At 45.2% G+C, this 20,227-nt stretch overlaps 1 protein-coding gene across 4 annotated transcripts in view; it reads left to right on the top strand.

Annotated features, from left to right (window-relative positions):
- EXTL3 (exostosin like glycosyltransferase 3) overlaps window positions 1-10,407 on the top strand; it is an 88,276-nt gene extending 77,869 nt beyond the window's left edge. For all 4 annotated transcript variants that reach the window (XM_010995335.3, XM_031442151.2, XM_031442149.2 and 1 more), the window contains exons 5-6: window positions 548-676; window positions 7,295-10,407. In XM_010995335.3, coding sequence (XP_010993637.2) covers window positions 548-676; window positions 7,295-7,504 — 339 coding nt within the window. In that variant the 3' untranslated portion in view covers window positions 7,505-10,407. The remainder of the gene's footprint in view (window positions 1-547; window positions 677-7,294) is intronic.
- Window positions 10,408-20,227: the final 9,820 nt, after the last annotated feature.

The raw sequence follows: 20,227 nt of genomic DNA on the forward strand, positions 1-20,227 counted from the left end.
GAGACAATTTAGGGGAGATTATGAATAATCCAGGGAAGAGACAATGGTGGCTTGGAGCAGGGAGTGGGTGGTGCCAGGAGAGAGGTGACGAGACTCTGGAGTCTCATTGAGGCACTGAGGGATTGGATGTTTCTCAGCTCAATGGCTTACTGAGGTCTGAGACGACAACCAGGCCTTCCCCCTCACTTATCCCTCATTGCCTTTGTCAGAGGTAGAATGTTCAACTGAACTAGTATCTGACCTAATTTGATAAGTCTTTATATTGTCACAGAATCACTGTGGTGCCAAGGAGCTTCCATGAAATTTTGATTCTCAATGAGGGTGATCATGGGAACTTGGATGGGATAATTCCTCACTGCAGATCTGCCTTGCAGGGTGTTGAGCATCCCTGGACCCAACTCCCTAAATGCCAGTCGTGCTTCCCGGTGATTGCCACACCCAGCCTCCCCCCACAGCACACTTCCTGTCTGCCCCCTGCATCTTTTTGCTGAAAGCCAAAGAACTGTGGCCTCTAACAAAGTATGTGATTCTTTTCTGCCTCTGACAGTATTATGCCTACCTGTATTCTTACGTGATGCCCCAGGCCATCCGAGATATGGTGGATGAATACATCAACTGTGAGGACATTGCCATGAACTTCCTTGTCTCCCACATCACTCGGAAACCCCCCATCAAGGTGAGGGTCCCCTTGCCTGCGGGGGCGGGGGTGCGTGCGTACCTGATTCACTTTGTAGTCGTGTAGATGTAACTCACCATACCTCAGAGTCCTCGTCCGTAAGATGGGGATGGTGACACCACCAACCAAGTAGGGTCATCTTAGGGTTTATTGAGTTGTTAATACAGGGGCTCTTCACTCCTCAGTGTAAATGGACAGAATTCAGAGGGTTCAGAACATGAATGGGAAGAATGTTACATCTTTAATTTTCACTAATCTCGAATTGGAATTTAGCATTGTACTCAATAGATTAGTCAATTATATAGAAAAGCAGTTCAGTGAAGCGGAAACCCAGATGACTAATAAACATGTGGGAAGATGCTCAGCGCTCTCAGCGGGGGCGGGGATACAGCTCAGGGGTAGAGTGTGTGCTTAGCATGCACGAGGTCCTGGGTTCAATCCAGCAGCTCCATATTAAAAAAAATAATAAAAAAAAGATGCTCAGCTTCTGTAATAATCAGGGAAAATGTAAGGTGAAACAATGGGATATAGTTTATGCCCATCCAATGGGCAAAAATGAAAGTGTGATAGTACCAGACGTTCGTAAGGATGTGCAGAAATTGCAGGTGTTACCCTGGCTGGTGGGTGTGTACAGTGGTACATCTATTTTGAAGAGAGTTTGGTTTTATCAGGTACAACTGAAGGTCATGTTCCCCATGACCTAGCAGGAGAGGGACAGAACGGGGCGGGTGACACAAGGATAAACTCCATTTGCAATGTCTTGTTTCTTAAAAAAAAAAAGAAGAAAAAAATATGTAATCTGAAACAAATAGGGCAAAATGTCAGTTTTGACAAACTGGTGCTTGTTTATGTTCTTCCCGCTTTTTAAGCATATTTCATTCACGTATTTTAAATCAGTAGTAGCAAGTGTTTTCTAGTAGCAAGTGTTTTCACTTGCTAGGTAAGGACCTTATTTATGTATGTATAGCCATATATAACTCTTTGAATATACTCCTTCTTTAAACAAACACCTGTACAGTGAAAATGACGCTCAACATAAGAAGTTTCACATTTTCAGTCCCCACCTGGTGTATGTGTACGTCCATAATTCCATCTTACTTCTTCCCTCCATAGATAATTGCTATCCCGAACTTTGTTTTTTAAATTCCCTTCCCCTCCCCCCTTTAAAAATTGTTTTCCCGCATATGTATTCATCCCTAAATGATTGGCTTTTTTTTTAACTTTGTGTAAATGAAATCAAACTATAAGCATTCCTCTGCATTTAGTTTTTTTTTAAAAACACTCAATTTGAGCTTAGTCAGTGTTGATGCTTGTAACTATGATTTATTAATGTCCATTGCCCCAAAGTCTTAAAGATGCTCTCCCCCATACTCTTCTGAAAGTTTTAGGTTTTGCCCTGTTGTATTTAAATCATGAACCCTTCTGGAAGTGATTTTTGTGTGTGCTGTGAGATAGGGTCCCAATTTCAGTTTTGTCTCATAAGCAGTTTTCATTGCACACTTAGTTTATCCATATCCAGTGATCTGCAGTGCTGGCCTGTCACTGATCAGGTGACTCTGTGTACTTGGGTCTCTTTAAGGATTCTTTATTCTGGTCTGTTGATCCAATTTGTTCAGGCACCAAAACCACAGTAATTGTCGTATCTTTAGAATTATTTTTTATATCTGCTAAGACAAGTCCTGTCTGTTAATCTTGTACTTTGAATGTCTTGTCTATTCTTGGCCCTTTTTTCTCCCACATAAATTTTGTAATCATCAGCTTGTTAAGACGGACACGTACACACAGAGTTGGAATTTTGATAGGAATTGAATCTGTAGGTGAAATGGGGAAAATGGATATCTTTAAAAATATGGCGTATTATAAGATCGCCAAGCTATAAAGTTCCATGATAATTTTCCAGTAGAGGTCTTTGAACATCTTTTTAGGTTTATTTCTAGGTACTCTATGTATTTTGTTGCTATTATAAATATTTTCCAAAAGTTACGTTTTCTTTCGTTGTTATAGAACTATTTATTTTTGTTTCTTATATCTAGAAAACTTGCTAAAACTCCATTTAAAATTTCTTGTTGATTGATACCCGTTTTCTGTGTTGACAGTCATACATCCCTCGTGCAAGGCACTGTATTGTTTCTTCCTTTCTAATCCTCATAAGCCATTTTATTTTATTTTTTCTTACGATAGTCGCCCGGACACCCAGTACAGCATTAATAGAAATGGTGACAGTGGGCATCTTGGTTTTATTTAAAGGAATGCTTTAAATAGTATGCTGTTAGCTGTGATGTTTGCTTTACATTTTAGCTTATTGACTTTTCTTTCTATTCCTAGTTTGCTAGAATCTTAATTGTGAATGATTTTTTAAATTTTATTGAGTGACCTTATTATCCGTTGATACAGTCCTCTGTTTTATCTGTAATCTCTGGTGTTGACATTCATGTTTTCTTTGGATAAACACATTTGGTCACAATTCTTTTTATAAGTAAATTTCTGTATTTAGTTTTCTAGTATTTTATTTAGAATACTTGGATCAGTGTTCATGGGTAAGTGGGCCCATAATTTCCCTTTTTAGTATTTATTTCTGGTTTTGGTATGAAAATTGTATCTAGTCTCATATGAGTTGGGGCATGTTCCCCTCTTTTTTTCTTTATTATGGAAGAGTTTGTGCACAATTGGAACTGTCTTTTCTAGAAGGCTTGGTAGAACTCACCTCTGATACCTTTTGGGGCTTTGCATGTCCTTTGTGTGAAGGTACGAAACTGGAGATTCTGTTTCTTTAATGATTTTCAGGTTGCTTGTTTCTTCATTTTCTTTATTTTTTTCAAACTTTTAAATTGTAAAATATATAATGCTCATATAGAAAAAGGCATAAAATTTAAGTGCATAGCTTAATTATTATAAAACAACCTATTAAACGTGGGGTGTCAGGACCCTGGAAGCTCCTGCCACTCCCAGTCACAGCCTCCTTCCTCACCCCCAGTTTTAGCCACTGTTGTGGGTTCAATTGTATCCCCCCCAAAAGATACGTTTGAGCCTGAACCCCAGTACCTATGGATGTAATCATAATTGTAAATAGGGTCTTTGCGAACGTAATCAAGTTGAAATGAAGTCAGACTGGAGTTGGATGAGTCCTTAATCAAGCATGACTGGTGTCTTGTCGCAAGAACTGGAGAAGAGACCCAGAGACAGACACACAGGGAGAACACCAGTGACCGTGGAGGCAGAGGTCCGAGTGACGTGCACGTGAGCCTGGCTGGGATCTCCAAAGAGAAGGGCATGGAACCAGTTCTGCCGGAGCCTTCAGGGAGCACATGATTTCTGACGTCCAGCTTCCAGAGCTCAAACACTGCAAGCTTGACCGAAGGGACAGAGGATGAAATGAAGGGAGGATGTGGAACTTCTGGGATCCTACCAGCAGCAAGTGGGCTGGTGGAGCTACTTGGCTGAGAATGTGTTACTTACTTCGAGTGATGGGAAGAACAGCTCAGAATCCGGGGGCTGCTGCTGGCCAGGGCCTGTGGGTGTGGGCCCAGCGCCAGAACCCCCGTCTCCTTGGTTCCAGAGAGTGGCGCCACCTTCACAGGGCGGCTTCCCTCGCAGTCCAGGAGGACAGGGAGGATTGCTCTCAGGTCTTGAAATCTAATGGGATTCGCCCTGCTGGGTTTTGGACTTTTGGGGACCCTGGACCTCTTTTTCCTGCCTGTTTCTGTCTCTTGAAATGGAATGTCTCTCATATGCCTGTCTCACATTGTGTGTCTGAAGCGGATAACTTGTTCTCCAGGAGTCACGTGTCCACAGATACAGAGGGATTTTATCCTAGGATGGACCATATTGAGTCTTAACCGTATCCAGTGTAGGTGATTTAAAAGAGATTTGGGACTTTCTGAGTTGATTATATTTAGATGAGATTTTTGGACTTAGTGTTGATCCTGGAATGGATTAAGACTTTTAAGAGATGCTGGGATGAATGTATTTTGCATGGGGGAAGGTCATAAAATTTTGGAAGCCAGAGGGCAGGCTGTTTATTATGACTACGCCCCCCCCCCCAAAAGTATGTTCACATCCTAACCCTTGCACTTGTGAATGTGACCTTATTTGGCAGTAGGGTCTTTGTAGATGGAATCAAGTTAAGATGAGGTCACAGTGGAGTAGAGTGGGCCCTCAGTCCAGTGTGACTGGTGCCCTTGTAAGAAGAGACACAGAGACACACACACTCAAGGGGAGACGGTCACACAGTGACGGAGGCAGAGGGTGGAGCGTGTACCAGCCAAGGAGTGCGGGGACTGCCGGCAACGCTGGGACCCGAGAGAAAGGCCTGGAACAGATGGTCTCCTGGAGCCTGCGGAGAGGGGATGGGCCTGTAGACACCTTGGTTTCAGACTTAAAGCCTCAGGGCTGTGACAGAACAAATTTCTGTTTTTTTGGGTCACTGAGTTTGTGGTAATTTGCTACAGCCGTCCTGGGAAATGATTGCTTTTATCACCTAAGCATGCATCCCTGAACACTGGGATGGTGTAGCTTCAAAATAAACTTCCTATATTATGATGGACTGACTTACAGGGAAGTTACTGAGGTAGTACATTCTCATCTGCCCCCATACAGTTTTCTGGTATTAACATCTTACTTTAGTTCAGTTGTCCCAATTGATGAATCATTATTGATAGATTTTATATTACCAAAGTCTGTCTTTTATTCAGATTTCCTTAATTTTTGCTCAGTCTTTTTTTTTTTTTCCTTTTAAACTAGAATGGTCAGGGAGAAGATAATACAGAACACAGCAAAGAGCCACATGTGAGAAAACTGCCTGCAAGCCTAGGGGCGGGAACTCTTGGTTCCTGGATTGGAACATATTCCGTGGTTCTCTGGGACAGAAAGGCTGCTGGGAGCCCCAGGGTCCCCCTGCTCACTCCGCATAACTAGTCCACGCCCAGGGCACGGGCCAGACACGCGGAATGAGGCCTGACAAGTTACACCTGTTCCCCGACGAGCCCTTAAGAGAGGATCGCTCTCTACAAAGGCCCCCTGGCAGGGACCACGGGGCCACGAGACCACGAGACCACGGAGAGCTTAGAGGTAGTTCCTCTGCAGCCAGACACGTAACAAACCCAGACTGATCTATGCCCGGCAACTCCCTCCTCCGGATGCTCACTAACTGGGGATGTGGGAGCGAACGAGATGCCTCCAAGCCAACATTAGGTCTTTGGTAAACAAGGATAAATATAAAACACGTTCCACAAGTGAGCTTGAGCAGAACGGAGCACAGCAGGTGAAAGGTTCCAAAGCCCCATTTAGTGCCCAGCACAGGAGGAGACAGAGGGGAGGGTGGGGGGAGATGTGTGTGTTCTTTTTTGTGTCCATTAGGACTTTTGTGGTCCCTCGTTTCTTCCATCAAACTTTGAAAGCTCACTGTACATATGATACACATTTATTGTTATAGTCAGTGTCTGATAATCCTATTCTGCAGTGTTTGGGGGTCTTGCTTCTGTTGTTTGTTTCTGCAGCTTCTCCCTCACGTGACTCGCCCCTTTTGTGACTTTGGGTTGTGAGGTCATACTCTTTGCAGTTTTGCTGAGGGCTCTTCTTTGAGTCCTGAATTGACACCCGGGAGGGCCTGCACTTGCCTCTCCGTGTGCCTGGGCTCACTGCCCGCCTGGGACCTGTGTAAGCTCAATGAGCATACTGGGGTTTTTCAGGACACAGAGGTAACAGAAATTCTAGCCTCAGATGTGTGAGGGCCAGCTGTGGTTGTAAGTTCTCAGAGGCCGAGTTTCCTCTCCACATAGAACTCAGACTGAGAAGGAAACGGTGCGTCACCATCTCTCTTCGCGGGGCTGCCTCCTGCCCACGCAGCCATCCACTGGGTCCCAGGGCTGCAAAAAGTCTTCAACCTGATTTCATGACCATTGCCTCCCCAACCTCATAAAAACCACAGCTCCTGGCTGTCTCACTGGAGTCAGGCCTTTTCATTACTTAGGCCTCTGAGGATTTCATTTCTTTCATTACAGGCTCAACTATACTATTAAAGAGATGGTTTATATATATTTATGCTGCATTTTCAGGGTTCTGTCCTGAGGAGTTTTTACCTTATTTGGCCTGCCGTGTTGTTGATAGTGAAACTTACAATATTTTTCATACTTGTCTAATCACTTGAAATTTCACCATAATAATAATTGCTAAACAACGATATGACCACTTTCCCACGTCTTTAAATATAGCTTTCTTAGACTTAAAAAAAATAGATGGGCAGTATTTAGTAAGTATTTAAGCAGTCCCCTTTTGGTGGGGAGTTTTCCAGTATTTTGCTAGTGAAAACATTGATGAAATGAGCAATTTCATACCCACTTCTTGCCTCCAAGATAAGTAGCAGGAGTGGAGTTACTGGTTTTTGGTGTCTGTGAAGTGCGGGCCGTTTGCGCAGCACATCCTTACCAGTGATGTAGATACGCGTGGGGCAGAAGAGCCCCGGGCTCGGGCTCCCGACTTGCTCTGCAGGTGAAAGTAGCCCTCGGGGTCGGGGTCGTCCCCACGGAAATGGTTGGAAATGGTTGGTTAAGCTGCCGGCTCTCTGTCAGCATTAGCCCCCGGGAGTCTCACCTCTGCTCTTTCTTCCCTGCTCCCTCCCAGGTGACCTCACGGTGGACCTTCCGATGCCCGGGATGCCCTCAGGCTCTGTCCCACGATGATTCCCACTTTCACGAGCGGCACAAGTGTATCAACTTCTTTGTCAAGGTGTATGGCTACATGCCCCTGCTGTACACGCAGTTCAGGGTGGACTCTGTGCTCTTCAAGACCCGCCTGCCCCACGACAAGACCAAGTGCTTCAAGTTCATCTAGGGGCACTGCGCTTGTGGGGAGGCTGAGCAGAGTGAGGGAGGTGGCTCCCCAGGTCCCGAGACGCTGAAGGACCTCAGGGACGCCCACCAGGTAGGTGGCTCCGACCCTCTGCTGGGAGAGGCGGCAGGGAGAGTGGGAGGGCGAGGCCGCCTTTCCCCTGAGGTCGGCCACACTGGGCCCGGAAGTCGGTCCGAGCTTCCCCCGGGCTCCCTGCGCAGGCACTGATGATAGCTCACACTGAGGACCATGGGGACTGCAGGGTCACTCTCACGGTTCAGAAGCCCAGGACAGCTGGTTTGTGGTTTTTAAATTCACTAACAACTATTATTATTTAAAAAGTTTCAGATTTTGCCATTCAAGGCTTATTTATATGTGTGTGTTTATATACATATATGTGTATACACACGTGTGTACATATGTGTGTGTGTATATATGCACACACACTCACATACATATACATATATATATATATTTGAAGGGGAGTTTGACATTTCTGCCCATCTCGCAAAGTGAGGGACCCACTGAGGTGGTCTGTGTGTTGGTGGAAATGGATCCTGGCCTTACGGTATCTGGCTCATCTGTAAAGTGTCATCTCCGTCCTCGCCAGGGGCGTGTGTGTGCAGAAAGAGAAGGGCTGAGCATGGCTCTTCCAGGGCCTCCCAGGAGATCAGGCCTGTTGCTTTGTTCCTTCCCCATTGCCAGCGGCGCTCTGTAGCTCGAGTTGTCTGCTCAGCCGAGTCCTCGGTGTGGGGGACCTGCACCTAGGGGGCAGCCGGGCTCCCCTCTGCGGGACTTGGTAGGTTTGAGGCTCACTGCTGGGCTGTTCTGTCCTGGTCCCTGCGCTGCTCTCTCCCCTCCCGTGTTTGAGAGAAGACTGAGGAAGGACTGAGACCTGCAGACAGACCCCCAAATGGCTTTTTGTTTGACCCTCCTTTTTGTTGTGCTTTGGCTGCAGACTTTCCTGAAGGTTCTCTCATGTAGAGAACAGAAACCTGGGGGCTGCACTCCATGTGTGGTCTGAGTGGTTGCGGGTCAGCCTACTCTCTCTGGTGCAGGACAAGTGAGCATCCTTTGCAATCCCACCCGGCTGGCCGGGAAATCCACAGCAAGGCACCTGCCTTGGGATAAATCCTTGGTGAAATTCACCTCCTCTTCCTCCCATGTCTGGACCTCCGTCCTATAGTTATTGGATCCCTAATGCTGGGTTGGTTCCAGGACCCCCTGAGGTGTGGTATGTGCCAGGATCATGGGAGGATTAAGCTCAAATCCAGCCTGAAGTGTAACAGGCACTCACCTCCCATAAAGCTGGTTTAAATTTCTGTTCCCTGGGCTAAAACAGAAATAAGCTATATGTATTTTTTTCTTTTTTTGGTAATGGCAGCAGTGGGGGAACTGAAGAGGGTGTTGGTGGTGTTTAGCAGGGGTTTAGCCTGTGACCTCTACCGTATTTCTGGGCCCCACTCCTCCAGTGATGTTGAGTCTAGGAGGTTTCCCACGACGGATCGATCGGAAGCTCAGGTCTGCCCTGGGCACGCACATGCCTTAAGCCAGCTCTGTCTTCCCCAGACCTCGATGTCCTGTGCTTCTGTTTCAGGGGAACATATCTTCCTCTGACCTGCCTGCACCAGGTGGGTTCTCTTCAAGTTTCATTTTGAAGGCAGGCTCTGTCCTGTAGGTAACACCCACCTGTAGGGCCTCTTGACCTGGGGCTCTCCCCGTCAGCAGACAGGACGGGGACCCTGTCCTCTAGACGCTCCCACTGGCATCTTCTGCCCAGTTCCCCTGCTGAGACAGCCACCTAGGAGACGGCTCTGCTGCTCTGCAACCCAGCGGAGGGGTCCAGACTCCTCGCCCTAACTTTCTGATGACCCCTTCTTTGACTTTGGACTTGATTCTTTGTAGCAGTAGCCTTCTTCCCTTTGGGAAGCCAAAGAGTGTGGTGTTTTGAGCTATATATGTGGCTGCTATTTTTATCTTGTCTGTTGTAATGTGAGGAGCTCCTCTGGGTGGGCCTGGTGAGGAAGGAGCCGGCTGTGTGAGGAGCCAGAGCGTGGGGTCCCTGAGCGCTGTGGGCAGATCCAGGAGCAGCTGAGTGGCCTAGGATTACGGATGACCCCAGAGTGCACTGCAGGGAGGGCAGTGATGTCAGAGCACAGACGAGGACAGCACTCTTTGGATCTGAACGGGACACTGACTTGAAGGACTCCGGACAGCAGGCTGTGATGGACACTGGCCATGTTCTTAAAGGATACTTCTCACGGCAAGAGGCAGGGTGGTCAGAGCTTTTGGGGGCTTGGTTAGGTCTCCCAGAGGAGGGCTGTTGCTTTTTGCAAGTTGGATTAGGGAGAGGCCCAGGTCCAGGCTTAGAATGCCATCGATGCTGATCGGTCACCTCGGGAAGCCAGATGTCACCTGCACCACCTGACTCCCTGGAACACGGAACCGCCCTGCAGACACGCGTGGGCCTCCTGGGCTGTCCTGCTAACACCTGTCGCCGAGTCGTTGCTCCCGGGGCCCAGCACGTTCTTGACCTCCAGCTGGCCAGTTCGCTCTTCACCAAGAGGGGGTGCCCACCGAAGGGGGAGCCTCCTCAAGGTGTTGATCAGGCCATTCTGAGCTTTTGCACCTGTGCAGTGGCCCTCCGTCTGTGTGGACTGCAGCTCGAGCCAGGGCCTGTGCACTGAGGCAGTGGGGTCCTTTCTTGGCGCGTAGGGGTGGGTGCTGCAGGGGCTGCCGGCCTGGGTGTGCACTCGGGGAGCTCCTGTTTGCAGTGATGGCGTTTGGAAGGGGTTAGCTCTCTGATACCCATGCCATGTCCATCCACCCCACCCCTTTTCCAGTCATGAGCACAATGGTCTTACATTGGATTTTTGTAAAAAAAATAAAATAAAATGAGACTCTAACTCTAGCAGCTTGGAGCTCTTTTGTGATTTTCCTCGGCAGCAATAGAAGAGTGACGAGAGAAGGAGCCTATTCCAGGAGCCACCCAGGCGTGGCCTGCAGGGACCCTCCCAGCATGATGTGCGCTGTGCGATTTGGTCCTGGAGCAGCCTGCGTGCCCGAACCCAGGTGATGCTGTCAGTGTGGGTGGACAGGCAGCCTGGCCTGCATCTGTTTCTGGGATTAGTTATTTGATTACGCAGAGAGGCACGTAGGTATCGCCGAACTGATTTGAGGGAGTTGTGGGAGCACGTGGCACAGGTGTGCCGCCTTGACGTTCATAGTAAATTTAAAACGTGTGTGCGTGTTCCCAGTCCAGACAAGAGGGCTGGCTTAGGATGGCTCGGTTGGTCTAGAGGTTACTCTGCTGACTTGGAAGGAGTCACTACAAGCCCTGCATCAGGTTGTGTTTAACTGTCAAGAGACCCGTCCTTTTGATGTCTGTGGTCCTTGGCTTCTGCTCAGCTATGGGATCAGAGCCATCCTCGGAGGGGAGAGCACCGAGCCACGGGCTTGGAGATGGTTGGAGTGGGAGAGGAGGATGTGGAAGCAGAGAAAAGCTGCGTCGGGGTTGCCCCGCTCCCGGGCTCTGCAGTTGCGAGTTTGGTTTGTACTGACAATCTTAAGAATGAGTGGGACCTGAAATTCAGTGCTACTCCAAAGGTCGGGCTGACAACTGATCAGGTAGGTTTTGCAGTGGGTGAGGGAGGTAGACGTCATATTGGGTGGGGATGCCTCCTTGGGTCTGGAGTTTTGGCTGTCAAGCTGCTATTATTCCAACCATCCATCGTCTTGTTACAACTTGTCCCAGGATCAGAGAGACTTGAGGAAGTTGGACGAGGCTGTAGAAATGAGCGCCTTGCTGTACACAGAGGTAACTTGTCCAACTTAGGTTCTGTGCCTGTTAGTTCTGGCCTGGGCGTGAGGTAAGCCAGAGTGGTCAAGTGGTAGTGGTTGATGTTGTCATTGAAATCGAAGGTTCCACAATATTTGCAAAAATGTGGTTAAGGAGGATAATGTTGTGGTTAAGGATGTGGACTCTGGAGTAGACTGCATGGGTTCAAGTCCTGGCTCGCCCATTAAACTGTGGAGGGGAGCAAGTTATGTTCTAAACCTCTCGTCTGTACAGAAAATGGCAAGAACTGTGCCCACGTCTTAAAGACTTGGTGAAAGTTCACGTCGTAAGTGTGATGAGTCCACTGTTCGGCACACACCAGAAATGAACTGTTAATGGGGTAACACACTGTGAACTTCTTAGTGGCTCTTTCTACATTCTACTCATTCTGACGTCAACTCCTTCAAGACTCAGCTGCAGCACTGCTTCGAGAAACCCTCCCTTCTCAGAAGTCGCTGCTTCTCCCTCCCCAGTCTCCTGTTACAGCAGCCTGACCTGTCTGTCTGCACTGTGCACGGTGGTGTCTTACAGGTCTGCTTCCCACACCAGATTCAAAACCCCTTGAGAATAAAGCACTTACACGCTAAACAGTTTTTTGATGAATGAAATGACTTGAGAACAAAATTAAGGAGGGTCACGTAGAAATCGTAGCTGAACAGTAATCAGAACCTTAGCACTTCTGGAATACAGCTAAGTGGTATTTATTGCCAGAGCATTAAATGAAGCTGGCACACAACGGCTAAGAAGTCGTATAAAATTCACGATTTTTATTATTTAAATATTCATTGACAAAGGGGAATAAGAACTAAAGACCCAGAATGGATCCCAGAAGAGGTCACTGAAGCCATGCCCTCAGGCCAGGCTTGGTTTGCTGTTTAACTTCACTGTTCCTTGACTTGTTTTAATTGGGCAAATTGTTTCATATTGCTTCATTTGTCTTCTTATTTGTGAAAGAGTGCAGTCCTGCTCATACTGTAGGGTTGTCATGTTAGAATTTGAGCTATGTAGATCCTATTTATTTAACCGATCAGTATTAGTATTTCATTATGAAAAAAATTTCAAGAAAGTACAGAAAAGTTCAAATAATTTTTATAGTGTACACCTGTATACCGAGCAACTGTTCTACTACAGTTGTTTATAAAGCTCCCTATATACTCATCCCTCTGTCCATTTTTTTCATCCCTTTATCTGTCCCTCTATCCTTTTATCCATCCTATTTTTGGTGCATTTCTAAGTAAATTACTGACATTAATACCCTTCCTTCTAAAGAACATAAGAACACATATTAACTGGGGTCGGTATTAGTTTCTATGTGTTTAATGTAAACTTTACATATTAAATTTACACACTGAAATGCACAAATCCTAAGTGTATTCTCTGACTTGTGACAAATGCATACCTGTGTAACCAACCCAGTTAAGATATAGAACATTTTTCTCAAACCCAGAACATTCCCTTGTGTTCTTTCCTAGCCAGTCTCCACCTCCACCCCACAGAGAAAACCAATGTCCTATTTTTTTTCCACCTTGGGTTAGTTTCCCCTGTTCCTCGAATTTCATATAAATGGTGCCATACAATTTTTACTCTTTTGTGCAAGTCTTCTAGACACTCAGAGTCACGTGTCTGAGATTCCTCCAGTGTTGCAGGGATTAGCAGTTTGTTCCTTTTATTGAGAGGTACCCCTTGCACGGCATCTGCTGATAGGCACTGGGGCTGCTGCCAGCTTGACTGTTAGAAACGAAAGGGTGAACATTTCTGTGCAGTCTTTTTGTGGACTTGTGTTTCCAGGTGAATACCTAGGGGTGGAATTGTTGACGAGGCAGGGTTATATACGTTTAGTTTTATAAGAAACTGCCAGAGCTTTCCCCAGAGTGATTATACCACTGGTTCTCCCACCAGTGATTCTGAGTGTCGCAGTGGTTCCACACCCTCACCCGTCTGTGCTGCTGTCAGGCTTTTTGTCATTTTAGCCATTCTGGTCGGTGAGTGATGGTGTCCTGTAGTTTGAACTTGCATTTCTCTGATGGCTGATGATGTTGAGTACTTTTTCATGTGCTTATGCCATTTATATGTTATTTTCTTTGAAGGGTCTGCACGAATATTTTGCCTGTTAAAAATCTGTTAAAATTTTTTTTGTCTTTTTTTGTATTGCTTTTAAAAAAAAGACATATTTTTAATAGACTTTATTTTTTTGAGCTGTTTTAGGTTTACAGGAAAATTGAGTGAAAAGTACGGTTCCTCCGCCTCCTTTCCCGCCTTGCATTAGTGTGGAGTATTTATTACAGCTGATGAGCGAGTACTGATGGGTTAACTGAAGTCATAGCTTACAGTAAGGTCCATTCTTTGTGCAGTGTCTTCTTTGGGTTTTGACAAAAGTATCATGAGACGTGTCCACTACTACAGTATTGTATAGAACAGTTTCACCTTCTGAAAAACCCTGTGCTCCAGGCGGTCTGCTCTCCCTCCGACCACTGGCAGCTGCTGCTGTTTTACTGCCTCCATAGTTTTGCCCTTTCCAGACTGTTGTGTCACGTGTCAGTTAGATTCAGCCTTTTCAGATTGGCTTCCTTCACTTAGCAATATGCATTTAAGGCTCCTCCATCTTTTTGTGGTTTGATAGTTAATTTTTCTTTTTCTTGCTGAATAATATTCCCCTCTGCATGTATTGTTTCTTTTTTTGTTCAGTTACAAGAATTCTTTATCTTGGATACCAGTCTGTTGTCAGGTGTATGTTTTATAAATATTTTCTCCAATTTGTGGCTTGCCTATCCATTTACTTTATGGTATCTTCTGATGAGCAGAAACTTAATTTTGATGAGATCTTATTTATAACTTTTTTCTTTTTTGTCATTGCTTTCTGTGATTCAGGGAACCTGTGCCTTCATGATCCCAAGTCATGAAGATAGTCTTACGTTTTCCACTAAAAGCTGTGTGGTCTAGGACCCCTCCCGAGCGGACATTTGTGTGTGGTGTGTGGTGGCGGTCAGGGTTCTAATTCTTTCTCTTTTTGTATGTGAATATCTAGTTGTTCCAGCACCACTCGTTAAAAAGCATTTCCTTTCTCTGCTGCATTGGCTGGGGCCTTGGTTGACGACAGAACGGCTGTGTGAGTGTGGCTGGGTGTGTCAGAGCTCTCCTTCCTGTTGTGCTGATTTGTCTGTCCCTGCTGCTAGTCCCGGACCGCCTGGATTAACGTAGCTTTCTCGTTCACCTGGACGTGAAGAAGTTTAAGTTCTCCAACTTGCTCTGCTCATTCTTCTCAAAATTGCCTTGGGTACTATGGTTACTTTGTATTTCTATGTATAAATTTTAGAATTAGTTTGTTTATTTCTTTTTTTTCCCCTTAAAAAAAGGTTTTCTAACCTGCTGGAATTAAAGATTAAAAAATTCCTGTATAATATACAGAACTAAAAATGACCATTAGCCACTTTTAAACATACACTTCTTGTGGTGGCTCACAGAGAATGTGACAATGAATGTATGTATGTTCATGTACAACTGAAAAATTGTGCTCTACACTGGAATTTGACACAACATTGTAAAATAACTATAACTCAATAAAAAAAAGTTAAAAAAAAAACATAACACTTCAGTAGCACTGAGTACATTCACAACGTGTAACTGTCACCACAAGCTATTTCCAGAACTTTTGCGTCTTCCAAACAAAGTCTGTACCCGTTAAACCAGTAAGTCCCCAGCCCCTCTTCTCTTAAGCACCTGTTACGCTCTGTCTTTTCCTGTGGATTTGTCTGTCCTGGACGTTCATATGAGCGGAATCAGAGTATCAAGCCTTTCATGTCTGGCTTATTTTACTTAGCATGTTTTCAAGGTTCATCTATCTTGTGGCATGTGTCAGAATTTCATTCCTTTTTGTGCTGGACAATATTTCACTGTATATTGTGTGTGTATGTATGTATACACTGTGGCGTAAAATATGGCACATACATTTTTTTGTTCATCCATTCACCTGTTGATGGATACTTGGGTTACTTCCACATTTTGACCATCGTAAATACTGTTATGAACATAGTGTTCAAGTATGTGTTTGAGTCCCTGCTTTCAGTTCTTTTGGGTACATACCTATGAGTGGAACTGTTGGGTCATATGGCAACTCAGTGTTCAACTTTTGGGGGAACTGCCAAACCGTTTTCCACAGCAGCTGCACCATTTAATGTTCCCACCAGCAATGCACAAGGAAGGGTTCGGTGTCTCCACATCCTTGCCATCATCACTTGTTTTATAATGAATGAGTTTTAAATTACAGCCACCCTCGTAGGTGTAAAGCGATACCTCCCTGAGGGTGCGATTTACATTTCCCCAGTGACGAATCATGTTCAGTACATTTTCATGTGCTCGTTGGCCACCTGTATACATTATTCAGAAAAATGTCTATTCAAGTCCTTTGCCCATTTAAAAAAAAATTGGATTTTTGTTGTTGTTGTTGTTACCCACTGGGATTTTGATGGGATTGTATTGAGTCTAAAGATCAGAGGGTAAAACTGAAACATTCGTCATGTTGAGTGTTTTCACTTATTCTAGTATTTTCTATTGAGATATTACTGACATATAACGTATGTAGGTTTAAAGATTTGATACACACATTGAGAAATGATTACCACATAAGGTTAATTATCTCCATCCCATCACATAATTACCAGTTCTGTGGTAGTAACTTTTAAGATCTACTCTCTTAACAGCTTTCAAGTATAGAATGCAGTGTTGTTAATTGTAGTCACAGTGCTGGACACTGCATCCCTAGGACTTACTCATTTTAAAGCTGGAAGTTTATAATCCCCACTTCCCCCACCTCCTGGCCCTGGCAACCCCCATTCTACTCTCTTTCCTCTGAGTTCAGTTTTTTAGATTCTTCTTATGAGAGCATACAGTATTTGTCTTTCTCTGACTTACTTCATTTAGCATAATGCCCTTAAGGTCCATCCATGTTGTTGTAAAAAGCAGGATTTCCTTCTTTTTATGGCTGAATAATACTCTGTTGCATATGTGTATGTAGCCCACATTTTCTTTATCCATTCATCCATCAGTGGACACTTAGGTTGTTTCCATGTCTTGGTTACTGTGAATAATGCTACAATGAACACGAGGGTGCTGACATATCTTTCAGATAATGATTTCATTTCCTTGGGATATACACCCAGAAGTCGGACTGCTGGATCATATGGTAGTTCTTTGTTTTAATTTTTTGAGGAGCCTCCATTACTGTTTTCCATAGTGGCTGCACAAGGGTTCCCTTTTCTCTTCATCCTTGCCAAGACTTCTTGTTTCTTGTCTTTTTGTTAACAGCCATTCTGACAGGGTGAGGTGATATCTCACTGTGGTTTTGATGTGCATTTCCCAGATGATTCGTGATGCTGAGCACCTTTTCATGGACCTGTTGGCCATTTGTATGTCTTCTTTGGAAAAATGTCTATTCAAGTCCTTTCCCCATTTTAAAGTCAGATTCTTTTTTTTTTTTTTTTTTATTGACTTGTATGAGTTTCTTATGTATCTTGAATATACCCCTCATCAGATAGTCGGCAAATACTTTCTCCCGTTTGGTGGGCTTCTCATGGTGTTGGTTTTCCTTGCTGAGCAGAACCTTTTCAGTTCGATGTCGTCCCATCTGTTGATTTTTTACTCTTGTTGCTTGTGCTTTTGGTGTCACAGCCAAAAAACTGTTGCCAAGACCAATGTCAAGGTTTTCCCGTTTTCTTCTAGTTTTTACAGTTTGGGATTTTACGTTTAAAAAGTGTTTAGTGCTTTTCAAGTTAATTTTTATGAGTAGTGTTAAGACAGGAGTCCAGTTCCTTTCTTCTGTGCATGGTTCTCCGGCTTTCCCAGCACCACTTACTGAGAAGACTATCCTTTCCTCACTGGGTCTTCTTGGCTCGCTCCACCGTGTATGTGTGAGTTTATTTCTGGGCTCTTGATTTTGTTCCATTGGTGTTTGTGCCTAATTTTATGCCAGTACCATACTGTTTTGATTACTATAGCTTTGAAATAAAGCTTGAAATCAGGAGTTGTGCCTCAGGCTCTTTCTCATGATTATTTTGGCTATTCAGGGTCTTTTGTGGTTCCATACAAATTTTAAGGTTTTTTTTTCTTCTGTGAAAAAAATGCCTTTGGAATTTTAACATGGATTGCATTGAATCTATAGATGGTAAAATGCTTTCATGATGTGATTAAAACCTATGATGAGATCCAATACAGTGTTGGCTGCAGTCTCCAGCAAGATTAGACATGTTTTGTTCAGTTCTACACTCTCTCTCTCCACGATTTGGTTGTGACTTCCTTCAGAATTGTAGCTGGTTACTTCTACCTCATTCTGGGTTCAAAAGAGAGTAATGTTATTTACCCCCAGTTCCACTGCAGTGCATCTGAGAACATCAGAGGTCTTCTGCCTTCCCACAGGGAGGCATGGAACAGTGAGACAACGTTCAGCTGTCCTCTGGCTGCAGGGGAAGAACAACCTGGGCCAGAGAGAAGTGGCCCCTTTCCTACCGCCGGTCTGCTTGGCTCCTGTGAACAAATGACTGTGCAGCTCTGGGGGCTTCTCCACCCTTCTCTCCATCGAGGCCGCGTTGCACAGGCGGCCCTCGTTTTGCTGTGCTTTGCAGATACTGCATTTCTTACAAATTGTAGGTCTGTGGCAGCCTTGCGTCAGGCAAGCCTGTCGGTGTGCCATTCCCCAGCAGCACTAATTTTTAATTAAGGTCTGTTCAGCTTTTTTTTTTCTTGAAATAATGCTCTTGCACATTTCATAGACTACAGTATAAACATAGCTTCTGTATGCACTGGGAAACCAGAAAATGCCTGTGCCTTGTTTTACTGCAGGGTTTGCTTTATTGTTGTGGTCTGGAACCAAACCAGCGGTATCTCCAAGGCATGCCTGTAGTTTGGAAAGGCCAACTTCTGTCTGTATTATAAGGCAACTGTGAGGGCCAAAATCCTCAAGCTGCTTCCGGGAGAGGAGCAGTTGTTACCTCTTCTTAAGAAATGGCTAACAGGCCCGTCTCCCCTCCCCAGCTCCTGACCCCTGATCCTCATGTACAATGTATGGTCAGGCAGAAGCCACAAACTTACCAGCTCTGTGTGTTTAAGAAAGTTAACCTCTATGCCTCAGTTTCCTCACCCAGCACCTGACTGTAGCCCTGCGGAGAGACGACCCTGGGCCAGGAGCACCCAGCTCAGCCATACCAGGATTTCTGACCCACAGAAACAGTGAGATAATAAATGTTTTGCTATTTTAAGCCACTAAATTTGGGGGTAATTTGCTACACAGCAATAGGTACACTACTTTGTAGAAAGATTGTGAGAAATAAGAAAATCAGGTTCCTCATCCCCATTTTAGTGGATTTTTAGTTACTGTTTAATCATTAGGATTTTTGGGGGGGAAATTTTTGTAAATGTCAGGCTCTTCACCAGGTCGGTGTCAACAGTCAGGGGGCTGCATTTCCAGTAACAGAGCTGCCATCAGTGGTATGACCCTAGCAGTGAAGGCAGGTCCCCATTTCTCCTGGGTCTTCTACAAACCAGCCTGGTCGGGCACCCTCAGCCCTGAACTCACGGCAGCCTTATTCATGACCGCTCTCCTGACATGCGAGAGGGCCAGCTCTAGATTTTCCCTCTGTTCTAGCAAATGCTTCTTCCTGCCTCTGGCTTCTGCCACTAGTAACTTGGTTAAAATCTTCATAATTTAATTATCTCCTGCTAACAGTTTATTGACTAATTTGTATTTACATACCGTTTGATCCCTCGAGAGGTGGTTACTAAAGAGACAGTGCTTTGGGATTGATTAAGCCCTTCACAGAAATCAAACTTGGACAAATTCAAGCCATGCCCGGACATAAGTTATTAGGAAAGTTAAGTGAAATAACCACTTTGATTTTATTCTGTGCTGCTTTGCATTTTTCAAGATGTCAAACACTTTAACAAAGAACTGAACTGCGTTTCCCTCGGGGGTTTGTTGGGAAGCACGCCTGCAGGTGCACGTTCCCCACCTCCTCCTCCTAAGAACAAAACTGTACTTTGGAGCCAAAGCACGTCCATCTCTTTTAACGGGAATCCTCCCCCACCGCTGAGGCTCCCACAGTGTATTGTGTAGACACAGCCAAGACCCCGTGGTTGGAATGACCTGCACCTTGGGGGACAGAGACCCACCGAAGCATTCCCGTGCCCACATCGGGCAAGTTGGAGATGGCAGAAACAAAGCTGCCTTTTTCCTCCTCCAATGGAGAACTCCTTCCAGGGGAAGGTCCAGTCCAGAGAGAACCGCAAGTCACCTCTCCATAAAACCTGCAGGCAGCTCTATGGCATTAGAGCTCTGGGGTCACTACGCCCCTTGGTGATGCTCAGCTGCTGGCCGAGCTGGAGGACTGACTGCTGACTGAATTGCAATCAGTCTGAGAAGGCTGTAAGCCTCCACTTCCGCTGTGGCCAGTTCCGAGGCCCGGGTGCTATCCCTGCCCCCCCCCCCCCCATTTTAATACTTGCAAAACTGGCAGGTGTGTTACAACGGCTGCTGCCTTAGAGTGGACGTAAGCTGGGCAACAACCTGTTTTAGACAATTCCGTTACTTCAAGTGCAGTAGTTTACTATTATCAGTGGGTCTCCAGGCATATAGGAGTTTAATGCTCAGCTGAATGCAAAGAATCCTGACGGACCAGGAGAAGCAGCGATGGGCCACATGGAGCCTGAGATGCTGGTTCAGGACCTCTGGAAGGTCAAGGCTGGTGAGCAGTCGGTGTTGGTGGTTTTCATAGTTTAAGAAATGTATTAATGCACATACCAAACTAAAACTTGTGTTTTCTAAGTTTATATTCTGTATATTTTCATATTTTTTCAGATACTAAGTGAATGTATAAATTATAGATTCAACAGAACACAGATAC

The sequence above is a fragment of the Camelus dromedarius genome, chromosome 36 (genome assembly GCF_036321535.1).
Source record: "Camelus dromedarius isolate mCamDro1 chromosome 36, mCamDro1.pat, whole genome shotgun sequence".
In the NCBI taxonomy this organism is placed as follows: Eukaryota; Metazoa; Chordata; class Mammalia; order Artiodactyla; family Camelidae; genus Camelus; species Camelus dromedarius.